This window comes from Arachis duranensis, chromosome 10, assembly GCF_000817695.3.
Source record: "Arachis duranensis cultivar V14167 chromosome 10, aradu.V14167.gnm2.J7QH, whole genome shotgun sequence".
Lineage (NCBI taxonomy): Eukaryota > Viridiplantae > Streptophyta > Magnoliopsida > Fabales > Fabaceae > Arachis > Arachis duranensis.
The window spans coordinates 86,512,458-86,525,701 of NC_029781.3; the positions used below are offsets into that span (position 1 = coordinate 86,512,458).

At 32.7% G+C, this 13,244-nt stretch overlaps 1 protein-coding gene across 1 annotated transcript; it reads right to left on the reverse strand.

The window, feature by feature from the left end:
- Nucleotides 1-595: 595 nt before the first annotated feature.
- Nucleotides 596-5,488, reverse strand: LOC107470648 (polyadenylate-binding protein-interacting protein 7). The gene is made up of 6 exons (XM_016090043.3): nucleotides 5,245-5,488; nucleotides 3,596-4,500; nucleotides 2,558-3,005; nucleotides 2,404-2,474; nucleotides 1,907-2,031; nucleotides 596-1,413 (listed from the first exon to the last, which is right to left on the reverse strand). The coding sequence occupies exons 2-6, from the start codon at nucleotides 4,376-4,378 to the stop codon at nucleotides 1,113-1,115; spliced, it is 1,728 nt and encodes a 575-aa protein (XP_015945529.1). The 5' UTR covers nucleotides 4,379-4,500; nucleotides 5,245-5,488; the 3' UTR covers nucleotides 596-1,112.
- Nucleotides 5,489-13,244: the final 7,756 nt, after the last annotated feature.

Here is a 13,244-nt window from a genome sequence, read left to right on the forward strand (position 1 = left end):
TAATTAAAATAAATGATTAAACTTACTAAAATATCAATGCTCCAAGAATATTTAAAAAGTTTTCTATTTATATTATGTACATATAACTATCTTTAATATAGTCACTTGAGTTTTGGGTAGAAAAACATAACTACCCCGACTTTATTTGTGAATATAGACTTGATTCGATTAATAATTTATTTAATAAAAATACTTACTATATAATTACAGTTACACATAATCAATTTTTTAAAAAATATTCTTATGCCTCTTTGCCCGAGAGGGCAAAAACACTTTCTTTTAGTATCTAAAAAGAAATAAAAAACCTTAATAATTGAATAATGCTACATATTCAAGTCTTTTTATGAACTAAATCCAACCAAGTTAAATAATAAATCAATAAGACTTAAAATAATGCTAGTTATAAGTAATTTTGATTATATTAAACTAACTTAATTAGATTTAGTTAACAAAGAAATTTAGATGTGTAACAATATTTTTAATAATAATATATGATATGGTATGTGCACAGTGCACTAATTTGTCGAGAAGGGCCCTAAATTTTTCCTTTGTTATCACACTATCATCCCTCTCCTCTTTCAAGAAGAATAGAAAATGTAATAATTTTGCCCTCCGGAACATATTGTCTTGATTCTGAAAGTGTGTCTCAGGATGCAGATTTGTTTGGCACTGAATTTGCTTACAAAGTCAGATATTCTATCATCTATGTGGTAACTGACTAACTGAGTTCTAAGTTACATATGAATCAAAAGAGGAGAAGAACAAATTTGACAAAGAAATATAAAAACTAGAGTACAAGATTAACAGAAAAAAGATGATCCCATAACACGGGCTAATGTGAAGTCCTGCCAATGTAATCTGAATCTGCAGCTAAACCTTAATGATACAATTTTGCTACAACCCCTCTCTTTAATTTTTCTCCAACCTCTCTTTCTCTTTCTCTTTCTCCTTTTCCATTTTCTCCATTTTTTTCAATTTTTTGTTTTCCTCCTTATCTTCAAGGCTTGGATAAGGCCTTGCTTCCATATACAACATACAAGAATGACTACAATTTCTATTGTGTTCAATGTCACCAACTTTAACCGTGTCAAAAACTCGAAAACATCCGTCACTCAATATATCACAACACGAAGTAGGCCTGGCTGAGGTTCTGTGAAATCAAGACCTTCTTCGAGTAAAAAACGCTGTACAGCTATCGGAAGTCTTGCAGGAGTACGGGAACCCCTCGTATGATGACCTGTCCCCACACAAATGTAGACCTGCAGGCGCTGATCGGCGGCTCTGGCCGTGTTTTTCAGCACACTCAGTTCGTATTTCAACACATGAATAGCTTCACTCACATGCAACCCATGCAAGTCTATCATCCTCTCATGCCCTCTTCCATTGCCCTGCATCTCCGGAGCAACTGGATTCCTGAAAAATCAAAATTTGCAGTGACTGAGGAAAAATTGAGAATCCAACACTTGGAAGAAAACCAGTCACAATGAAAAGAAACCTTCCGATTCACAAAATTCAGACAATGATATGCCTATTCGGCCAGGTAATGCTGCATCACTAGTGGTGTATATTCTAATAGACAGTGAAATGACAACGCTAAAACTTCTCACAATTCTCTTTTTATGCTATTGGATATGAACTTGACATCACAATTTTATGCAAAGTTTAGATTGATCAAACCTCGGCCTCTTAATCAAGCGATACAATCATTGTTGTTCTCAATGGCTAGCAATCAGCACAAAGATAAGTCAAGGAAGAGGAAGAGAAAGATGCAGAAGGTGACCAAAGTTTGAACAGAAAAGAGTAGACTGCTCTTCAAAAGGAACCTTCTCCAAATCTTGTCAACATGAATCATATAAACCCACCATTTTAACCAAAACTACATGAAAGGAGGCAGGGAACAGCAAACCTCTGGCGATATATAGACTCTTGTGCTTTTCCATGAGCTGCTTTCATATGCATGTTGTGCACTTGCCCTTTAGCACTAAGTTCCTTTGCCAGGGCTTTATTGCCAATAAGATAGGCTTGCCGTGCCTGTTTACAAATTATATACAATTGAACCAAAAAAAAAAAAAAAAAAAAAAAAAAAAAAAAAAAAAAAAAAAGAAAAGAAAAACTCTAACGTCACACATAAACTAACTTAAGTACAAATGCTTTTGGTAGGGACTTCGTTGTTTTTTTTTTTTAATTATTTTCATTTTCATGTGGGTAACAGCCTTTTATTATATCTACCTGTAATATCCTGTACCAACTTGATTATCAACAGTTATACTGATGATTTAAGAAAGGGAGTAGAGTTAAGAAATGTAATCAACAGAAATGAAGCATCAATATACATCATAAATTTAGTCTTAGATCCTCACTCACTTGCAGCTACTTTAGTCAAAGAAATAATCGAACACCCACCTGCTCAAAGTATGCATTACGTAAGCGTGCATGATCACGGGCCTCCTCCCTCAGTTCCGAGTACATATTTGCTGTGTGATGTCAAAGAGTTAATCAAAACAGAGTATAGATGGAATTCATCCCACAACTGAAACGTATAGACAGAATTATTTACCAACTGTGTCACCAGTTTCAAGCCAAACAGGTGCTAACCCCCGAGCTAAACCACGATTCTGTAACCTGTCACTGAAGCTGGCCCTCCCTTGTCCACCATCATAGCCAGCCAAAACATGAGATGTCCTGCTTGAGCCAATGGCAGCATCACCAGAACCACTTTTATCATACTTCCAAATACCAGAGTCCTGAGAAGCCAGCTTCCTCACAGCTGAAGCAAAGTCAATAGCACCTCTAGACGGAATTGAAGAGGTAGTTTTGAAAGACAGGATGTCTTTGTCAGATGATCGGTAAGGGTTGCCACTTTGTTGGACATTATCTACAGAAAATCTGACAGAAGCAGTATGACCATCCGCTGATGTAAGTGCAGGGAAGTCCATTGCACTAAGATTGGGAGATGACAGCGTCTTTGAATTCAGATTCTGAATGAAACTACCATCAACTTGGAGCTACAAATTCAGAGTAAAAAAAGGACAAAGAAAATGAAGATTATCAACATAAAATTCAACGGAAAAGTAGGACCTCAGTGAAATAAAATTAAGAGATGACAGTGGTATCTACGACAGAGAAAAGTTGCACTACTAGATCATATACAAAGAAAAGATGATCTATCCAACAAAATGCTAATAAAATGTCAACAATCTCTTCATAATATCAAGCAGATGATCATCATCACATAAACAAACAAAAAACAAGTATTAAAACCAAAAATGTAAGTATCTCTAACAAACCCCTTCCCCAGTACCAGGCAAACAGCGAATAGAAACTGGAAGCTAGGTTGCACTTGAATCACCTCAACTTTATGGGGAGCCGGCTCTTCCCTGCCAAAACAAGGCACAGGTAGTGCTCCAAATACTTAGCATCCATCCCATTAGACTTAGTATTGTACTAAAGCAAAGTGCATTGCAACATGGTCGGACATAGATGTGCATGAATATAACTGATAACATAAACATTTTCGCGGGCAAACATGGGATATGGGAATAATAAGAAATGACAACTTGACTAGAGGTCAATAGTAACACAAAGATCAACCTACCTCTAACTGTGTGAGCATCTCAATGGTCATATGCAAATCACATCCATTGGCAAAGTAAACCTCTGCAAGGCTTTCTGCAGCAAAACCAGGGAACAGAGAAGCTAAAAACTCCAAAGGGTTCAAATTAGTATCATCCACGATTGCATTCTCAGCAAAGATGTCATTTAAGAATCCATGTCCTGAGTTGTCATCATAAGTAAGCCCCTCTTGACCACTGCTAACAAGCTTGTTGGCACTCCCAATTGGCCTATCCCAAGGATTCGCTGAAGTGATCAAAGTGCTTCCTGAAGATGGATCCTCCCGAAAGCCAGAATTGGAAAACCTTAGTCTATCAGTAAAGTTATTGCCATTAATGTGCTGCTGAGATAATTCTTCCTGCTCATTGAATATATATCTACTTCCTTTAGAGGAATGAAACATCAAGCCTTCAATGTCATCATGTATGGATAAGCCTGCTAAAGAAAGGTCATTAAGACCTTGGGACTCTTCTCCCACGACCTTGAAATCAGGGGTTATATCATCAGGGAGCTGACATCGCCAGTATTGGTGAATCTCATCTTCTGAATTGTTTGAAATGGATGATTCTGATCTATCTAAAACGGCTTTTCCAAGAGCTCCAGCATTGGCCAGCCTTGCTGTTGCATCACCCGAGCTGGTGGTTCCAGAAAATGGTGTTCTGAGAGAAAAAGGAATAAACTCTGCGGCATTTGGATTCAAAGTGGTTGCCTTGCTTGGACTGCTTAGCTTTGCATCCGTTTGGGATACTTTCTTGGACAAGTTCATTATCAACTAGGATGTCAACAAAATAACTACATAGACTCTAACTAAAGTTGCAGTAATGTCCAATCAGCCTCACCCAAACCCTCAAAATGGATCAATTTGATCATGCTCATTGATCAGACAAGCTGCCAAAAGAAAGAAGAGGGAAAATAAAAAGGTTCACACAAATTTGACACATTATGTTGATAAATGAATTAAAAGATGAACATGCCAAAACCACAACTCATTATACAACTTAAGTTACAACTATATCCTAAACATCCATGACGTATACTACAACATGGGCAAAGCAGTTGAGCTTAAGTTACAATAGAGATATAGCTAATTTTAGCATCACTGCAAACAAAATACATGTAAAGCCAGTTCGAGTTCAGAAGACGCCACTTGTATACCAAAAAACAAAAGATGAAGAACAGAGATAAATTGTTTCAGAAATAGGAAGACATAGAACGCACTGTTAAAAACTTCAATTGTTCACAGTAAATAGTATTCTCTAACAGTGAATAGTCAGTACTTAGAACATCCACTGAAACAAATAAACAAAAAATAGAAATCCAGAAATTTCCAGCAACAGTGACGAATTCAATCATGAGAGCACACAGAGAAAAGCAACCTCCCAATACGAAATTAGCAAACTTTGAGAGATCTTGAGCAATTCACAACCTTCAGATACTTACAAGGAAATAGACCAAAACAAACCCAATGACTAAAAGTAACAAAGGCAACCAAAAAAGCTGCGAATTGCATAAAGGAGCAAAAATATATCGATAAGGCTAAGTCAAAGATCTGAAATTCACAAGAGTAAGAAACAAATAAATAAAAGTTTGACAACCAAACAAATAAAATTAAATTAATAAAAAAAAATAGACCTTTGCGAATCAACTCAAAGGGATCCATGGGCCTGTAAGATCAGAGGAGGAAGAGATGAAACGAAAAAATGGAGCTGAATTTTTTCGTGAAGAATTCTTTATTCCCTCTCTTTTCGGTTGGAAATTGGGGTTTGGAAGTTGGAATCGACTATGAAATTAATTATTATCTTCTTCTTCTTCTTCTCTCTCTTCCCTCTAGTTTTTTTTATATGTTTTTGGGATTGTGGATTGTTGAAACCCTGGTTAGCCCAATGGCAGCAGCACCACAAAAAAAATACTCCCGTCACAACCCATACCCAACACTCAACCCTGTCGCCTACTCGATTTGACGATTTTGACCTCACTTCTTCTTTCTAACATTATAATATTCTTGTCATTGCCGTCTTTAATTTATCCTAATTAATTAATTTACATAATTGGGATTTGGGTTTACTACTCCCAACTATTTCTTTTATATATTTATTAACCAAATCTAACAAATACCAAATCCAACTCTCAAATATTTTTGTTAACTAGTATTTTTATCCATAATTACGTTATAAAAATATAAATCTTTTAAAATTACATCGATTTTGTTTTAATAATATAGATTATAGCACAAAAAATTTATAGAATCAAATTACTTTTACAAAAAGATCATAAAAGATAAAAATTCTTGTAGAAAAAAAGAGTTTTTATAGATAAAAAAATCAAATAATAAAATTTTTAATTATTATTTTCATGTGAAAGAGTTTAATTTATTACTAATAATTAATTTTAATATTCGTTATCTAAAATTAAAAACGATTTAACTTGTATACTTTTGATTAGGTGTTAAGTCTGTTGCATAAATAAAAATAATTAATTTTTATGTTTGTTATTTAAAAATAATATTTTTTTCTCTATAAATATAAAATTATAATTGGATACTAGCATAACAAAAATTATATTGATAGTTATAAAAGTAACTCAAAATCAATTTCTTTTAAACAATTGAATCTTGATTTTAACTTTTAATCATAATACTAGTATTCTCTCTAAATTATATTTAATAAATATTTGAAAGAAGAGAAATGAAAATATAGATTAAAAAGATAAGCAGTAAAATTTTAAAATTAAACAAAAAACTAAAAAATATATATAATAATAATATTTGTTATTTAAATTATATTATTTTGTTAATTTTATTTTTGTAGAATAAAAAGATAGAAAAAAATAGAGAACGAGAGAAAAGAGAGAGAAAGATAAAGATGAAGATTGAGAGAGAGAGTTTGTTAATTTTGAAAGAAAAAATTTTATTTTAATTATAATAAAAAATATTGGATAACACATTTTGATTTCTTAAATTACTAATATAAAATATAAATTATAAATCATATATAGAGTGGGAAGGGTAGAGAGAAATAAAAAAAGAGAGAGATAGATGAGAGAATTTAGGATGGAAGTTTATTAATTTTTGAGAAAAATATTTCCTCTCAATTTTAATAAAAGAATGTCATGTAAGATATTTGGTTATTAAATTAGATAATAATATATAAATATATAATAAAATATATATAGAGTGAGAATGGTAGAGAGAAATAGAAAAAAGGGAGAGAGGTAGATGAGAGAATGACATGTGGCACATTTTGTTTGTAAAATCAGTAAAGAGGAGGGAAGAACTCTTTAATTTTGGAGGAAAAGATTTGATTTTAATTGCAATAAGAGAGTAATATGTGACATATTTTGGTTGTAAAATTAGTAGCGAGGAGGGTAGAACTTTTTAATTTTGGAGAAAAATATTTGATTTCAATTGTAATGAAAAAGTGACGTATGACATATTTTAGTTGTAAAATTAGTAATAGATAATAAATAATCAAAGCCAACAAAAAATCATTTAGACAAGATGTACATCTATCATGCACTTTTTTTTTCTTCGTGTTTTTTTTTTTGTGTAATTTTTTGTTGTCATTGTTCTTTTATTACTATTGTTGTTACTATTTTTTTTTATTCTTATTAAAAAAGTGAAAACAAAAAAAATTATGAGAAAGTAAAATGAGAAGGAGAAGATGAAAAAATAAAGAATAACATGAGAATTTTGAATTATGCATAATTTATTAGAAAGATAGCATTGAAATTTTTTAAACTTGATAGAAAAAATTTCTAAATTTTGACACTGAAATTTCTTAACCATAAAACAAAAATTTTTTTAATTACTTAGAAGTTATTAGAAATAAAAGTAGTACCAATTTTTTTTAAAAATAACAACAAAATTTCTCAACCATAGCATCGAATTTTTTTCCAAGATATCTTCTTCTTTTATTTTTTCTTCGTATTTCATCTTTTTTTTCTTTCTTCCAACATATTCTTCTTCTTCTTTTTTATGTTTTGTTATTAATACAAAAAAATTTTGTATCTTCTTATATTTTACTTCAAAAATAAAAGATCTAAACAAATTTATTTTAAAATTGAATTGTACATTTTAAGTCTTAAACAACAAACTATCTTGCATGTGCAAAAAAATTAATTCAAATTCTGTGTTTATCGTGGTAAACTTTTTATATTAAATTTTGGTATTATTTTTATTTTATTTTTGTATTTTATATATGTTATTCATTATCATTATTATTTTTTGTGTTCTATTTTTCTTTTTTATTCTTTTTTTCAAATTTTTTTAAAATATATAAACAAATAAATAAACAAAAAATATAAATAAGAACAAGTAAAAAATGTCTATACAAAAAATTATGTCGATGACAATGATGATTATGAGAATGATGAAAGAGGAGAAAGAAAAAAAATAGGACAAAAAAAATAAATGAGAAAAAAATAATCAATGAAAAAGAGAAAGAGGAAAAAAAATATTATGTGAAGAAAATTTCATGTCTTAAACTATTTAAATTGTGATGTTGATGGTTTGATAGATCAGAAGAGATTAAGAGAGAGAAAAATAAGTTTTTCTCGTTATTAAAGAGAATTCTTTAAAAAAAATATCTATTGAGTTATTATACTTTATATACTACATACTCCTTATGTATTTTCACTAAAAAATTAGAACAAAGCTTGTATAAAACTATAACTCTCTTGCCAGTGAACCAGATACACTTTTATTCTACAATAGGTTAATAATAGGATATATAATACTCAAGTTCACATAAATAATGCTCCAAACTTACAACCTTACATTAATTGATATTTTATTAGAATAATTTTAACCTCACATGTTTACTTATGTAATTTAACTTATATATGTTTATTTTTCTTTTAAAATTTTGATTGTTTCTTATTTTTTATCAACAAATTATTTTTATTTTTAATTTTATCTATATATAATAGTTTTATATATTTATTTAATTATTACCAGGTCAAACGGTTCAACTACTGGCCCATCGGTTGAACCACTAACTCAGTGACCTAGTAGCTTCACCGGTCGATTATCGATTCAATTTTGATAACTATGTTTTATATACTATGTATTTCTTATGTATTCCTACTAAAAAATTACAATAAATAAACCTATATCTACCATTGATAAAAAAAATAATCTAAGTAATATGGTGCAAGTTTTATTGACCATCTTTAGATAGTGCAGTAAATGACACTCCATCGGCGTGAAGTACAGAAATATTGATGGCGTATATACGGCCTGTATTCTCTTGATGAAGGGTGTACTAAACATCTATGAAACTCCTAAGAGTCCAATTATCAAGTTTGATCGCTTTCGGAAAAGAGAAGACGGTCCTGTAATAACAGTGATTCTTATCGTATCAAGCCACCATCCCATAGAGAAGTTTATCCAAGTATTCCGATATGTTAGAGAATAAAGAAAGAAAAAGTAAAGAATGATGAAAAAATAAATTCTCCTCATTGTTGAAGAGAATGAAAAATCCCTTTTAAAAAATATTCGTTGAGAAAAAATCTAAGTAACATGGTGCAAGTTTTGTTGTCCATCTTTAGATACCGCAGCAAATAGCGCTCCATCGACGTCTAGTACCAAAGTACGGCCCTGTTCTCTTAGCGAATAGTGTACTCCTGAAAATCTGATTATCAAGTTGATCGCTTCCGGATAAGGGAAGAGAGTCCCTTATGTTATAGGATATTACTTCTGCACCACGCGATTCTTATCGTACCAAGCTACCATCCTGTAAAGAAGTTTATCTAAGTATTTCGACATGTTACATAATAGAGGAAGGAAAAGTATAAAAGAGTGAAGAGAGCAGAGAAAAAATAAGTTTTTCTTATTGTTGAAGAGAATTCAGGTAACATGGTGCAAGTTTTGTTGTCCATCTTAAGATACCGCAGCAAATGACACTCTATCGGCATCAAGTATAGAAATGTTGATAGCGTATATACGGCCCGTATTCTCTTGAGGAAGGATGTACTGAATATCTATAGAAGTCATAAGAATCTGACTATCAACTTGATCGCTCTCTCACAAGGAAAGATGGTCCCTTTTGTCATAAGATATTATTTTTTCTTTCATTCAAGTATTCCGACATATTAGAGAATGGATAAATGAGAAAAGTATAGAAGAGTGAAGAGAATAGAGAAAAAATAAATTTTTCTCATAACTGAAGAGAAAGAAAATTTAAAAAAAAAATATATCTATTGAATTATTACATTTTATATACTATGTACTTTTTATATACTTTTACTAAAACAATAAATAAACCTACATCTAGTATTGATAAAAAAATAATTTAAATAATATTATGTATCATAATTTAATTAGATTTAATTATGTAAAAAGTTTAGTTGCCTAAAATAATTCGATAAATATCAATAATTTTGCACAAAAAAATAATTACAAGTCGTTATTCGGTTGAGAATGTGTAGTGCATTAGTTCCATAGTTTTATTAGCAATAGATATAACATATTTATTTAATTTATAAATGTCATTAGTATTTCTAGGTGATATAGTAATAATTAATAACTTTTCGTGAATGAGATTTATGAAAAAATCTCTTAAAATAAAAAATTGAAAAAATTAAAAAAACAACATTTGTAACATTTAATTATTTAATTATGTATTTTATTATCTTAGTAAATAGTCATTTCTAATTAAGAAATATTTAAATATTGATAAAATTGACTATAAAAAATTAAATTAAGTTTTGTTGGACAAAATTATAATTTTGTAAATACTCATCTCCTATTCTAAACGATTTATCCCCTTTTTTTTCTGCCATTCCTTACGGACTCTATAATTTTTTTCCTATCGCAGCCGCCACTGCGTTCACAGCTGACTCTGAATCAACCACCACCACCTTTCCATCAAAACCCTTGCTATCACTCCACTTATCCACCTTTTTCTTCAATCATAGGAATTTCTTTTTCAATTATTCGTTTTCATTCAAAATATTGAATCAGTAATCCCAAAGTCAAAGCAATTGTAAGTTTCTCCAAATTGGCTACAAGACAAGTCCTTATTTCCATCTCAAATGGAATCAATTTATCAGCTTTTTTTCTTTTTCAAATCTTTCTAGCTTAAATTGTAAAAGAGATAGAGCTTGATGATGCAAACGATAAGACCCTCGCAGTGGCCCCAGGAAGTGGACCTGGTAGTCAAGGAGGCGCTTGGATAAGACGAAGCAAAAGAAGCCGACGAAAGTGACTGTGCTTTGAACTTTGATTGTTCAATCTTGTTCACGTTTTTGGCGAGGAGGGCAATGGAAGCTCCGATGGTAGCAACATCGCCCTCGTCAACCATGATGGCGGTGAGGTAACCATCGTAGAAGTCTCATTTTTGGAGAGCTTGTCGCCCTCATTTCACCCAGGACACGATATTTTCTTCCGTCATTGTTGAGCTCAGTGCCGACATGAAGATCTCCCAGATCTTGGCGCGGACTATGATGCGTAAGCATCTTATACCCTTTTTCCCTTCATTTTCTAGTTGTTTTTAGTTAAAAATTATTAAGTTTTATTATATTTTAGTGCAAAAATCCTCTTTAGATGCTACTTTGAGTTGTTTTGATATTTTTATAATTTTAGGTGAAATTCGGGTGAATTTGGCAGGAGTTTTGTGCAAAAACAAAGGAAGAAAGTAGATATTGTCAATCCTGACCTTCTTGCACTCCAACGAGCATAACTTGAGCTACAGAGATTCAATTGATGCGGTTTTAACGGCGTTTAAAAGCCAACTTTCAAAGCTTTCCAATAATATATAATAGTCTATACTTTTCTTCTAAAATCACTGCTAAATCTGGAGCTAAACGGCGAGCCTGGCATTTAGCGCCCAAGAAGAACAATAGAGTGGACCCTGAGGTTTATAAGCTAATGCTCTTTCTATTTGTTGTGAGGGATAGAGCAAAGCAGTTGTTGGACTCTCAACCTAAAGAGAGCTTGAACACTTGGGATAAAGTGGTCAACAAATTCCTAAACAAGTACTTCCCTCTTCAGAGATTGACTAAGCTAAGGATAGATGTTCAAACCTTTATGCAGGAATAAAGTGAGTCGCTCTATGATGCTTGCGAGAGATACAATCTGATACTCAGGAAGTGCCCTCATGATATGTTCTCAAATTGGGTCAAGCTAGATATCTTCTATGCAGGGCTCTCTGAGATGGCCAAGATGTCATTGGACAACTTTTTAGGTGGTTCCTTGTACATGAAGAAGACACCTGAAGAGACCAATGAGCTCATTGAGATGGTTGCTAATAACCAGTACTCATACTCATCTGAAAGGACTTCAATAAGGAAAAGAGTTAAGGAGGCAGATACTGCAGATGCAATTCATGTTCAGAACAAACTCTTTGTTCAACAGATAAGCCTTTTCACTCAACAATTGAATAACGTGTAGAGCTAAGTTGCCAAAATTTAGAGCATCGTTCCTTATGGTATGAATGATGGCCCCCTTCAAGGTGAAACTCACAACAGTGACCAGTACATACCTGAATAGGTCAATTATATGGAGAATTCTTTCAAAAATCCCTGTGATACTCCTTATTCTTAGAATTTTAATCAAGGGTGGAGGAATCACTCAAGATTTGGGTGAAAAGAGCAATCTCAGAGACAACAACTGAATTATGCCAACAACTCTCAGAGTGGTCTTAATCAAAATCCAGTTAAGAACTTCCCTTCTCAGCCCCAAAATGGCCCTGACTTAGCATCCATAATTGCAGACTTTTCTAAGAGCCAACATAGCTTTATGCAGGAAACCAGAGCTTCAATTTGAGATTTAAAGATGCAATTGGATCAGATGCACAAGTGAAAACTCGAGAGACCCAGTGACATGGTTCCAAATTTCAGAGAAGAATGCAAGAGCATCACCTTGATAAGTGATCAAGTGGCAAGTGCAGAGGCATAAATTACTGAGAAGCAGGTTGCAAAAGAGACACCGGAGCAAGAAATTACAGAGACAGAGAGTACCAGAGAGGGCACTGAATGCCCATCAAGGGAGCCAGGGAGGGTGCTGAATGCTCAAAAAGACTCAAAGAATGCCCCCCTCAAGGCACTCTGACAACCTTTTTCCGGTCACTCTTGATACACATCCTGCATTACCCAAGACTCCAGAGTACAAAGCCAAACTATCATACCTTTCGAGACTTCAGAGACCCTCACTTTTTTCAGTGACACAATGCCTACCCAAAGAAAAGAGTGCAAGGCCATCACAGTGGATACTGAATCCGTGCCAAAAGAGGAAGTACAAGTTGCTAAGGAGTTAGAGGAAGAAAAAGCTCAAAAAAAGGATGGGAGCACACTATTACACGCTCCATTGGTGGCACAAGAGTTTAAAGTACAACATCCTCAGAAACTGTAAGAGGAGACTAAGGATGAGCAGTTTACTCAATTCTTGGAAATCTTTAAAAATTTACACATCAATATTCCTTTTTGTTGAGGTGTTGGAGAAGATGCCTCCCTTTATGGCCTATTTGAAAAGCGCACTCTGTGAAAAGAAGGCCTTGGAGGGAGATGAAACTGTAGTGTTGACCAAGGAGTGCAGTGCATTGGTTTAGAGGAGGCTACCCAAGAAGATGCCAGACCCCGAAAGCTTTCTGATTCCCTATACCATTGGGATTATTACATTTGAGAAGGCATTATTG

Excerpts from the sequence above, each read along its gene's own strand:
- LOC107470648 (XM_016090043.3), bottom strand. The coding sequence starts at position 4,378 with ATGAACTTGTCCAAGAAAGTATCCCAAACGGATGCAAAGCTAAGCAGT. Across the intron at positions 3,006-3,595 it reads AGATGCTCACACAGTTAGAG|CTCCAAGTTGATGGTAGTTT; the intron begins GTAGGTTGATCT and ends CTGAATTTGTAG. Across the intron at positions 2,475-2,557 it reads TGAAACTGGTGACACAGTTG|CAAATATGTACTCGGAACTG; the intron begins GTAAATAATTCT and ends GACATCACACAG.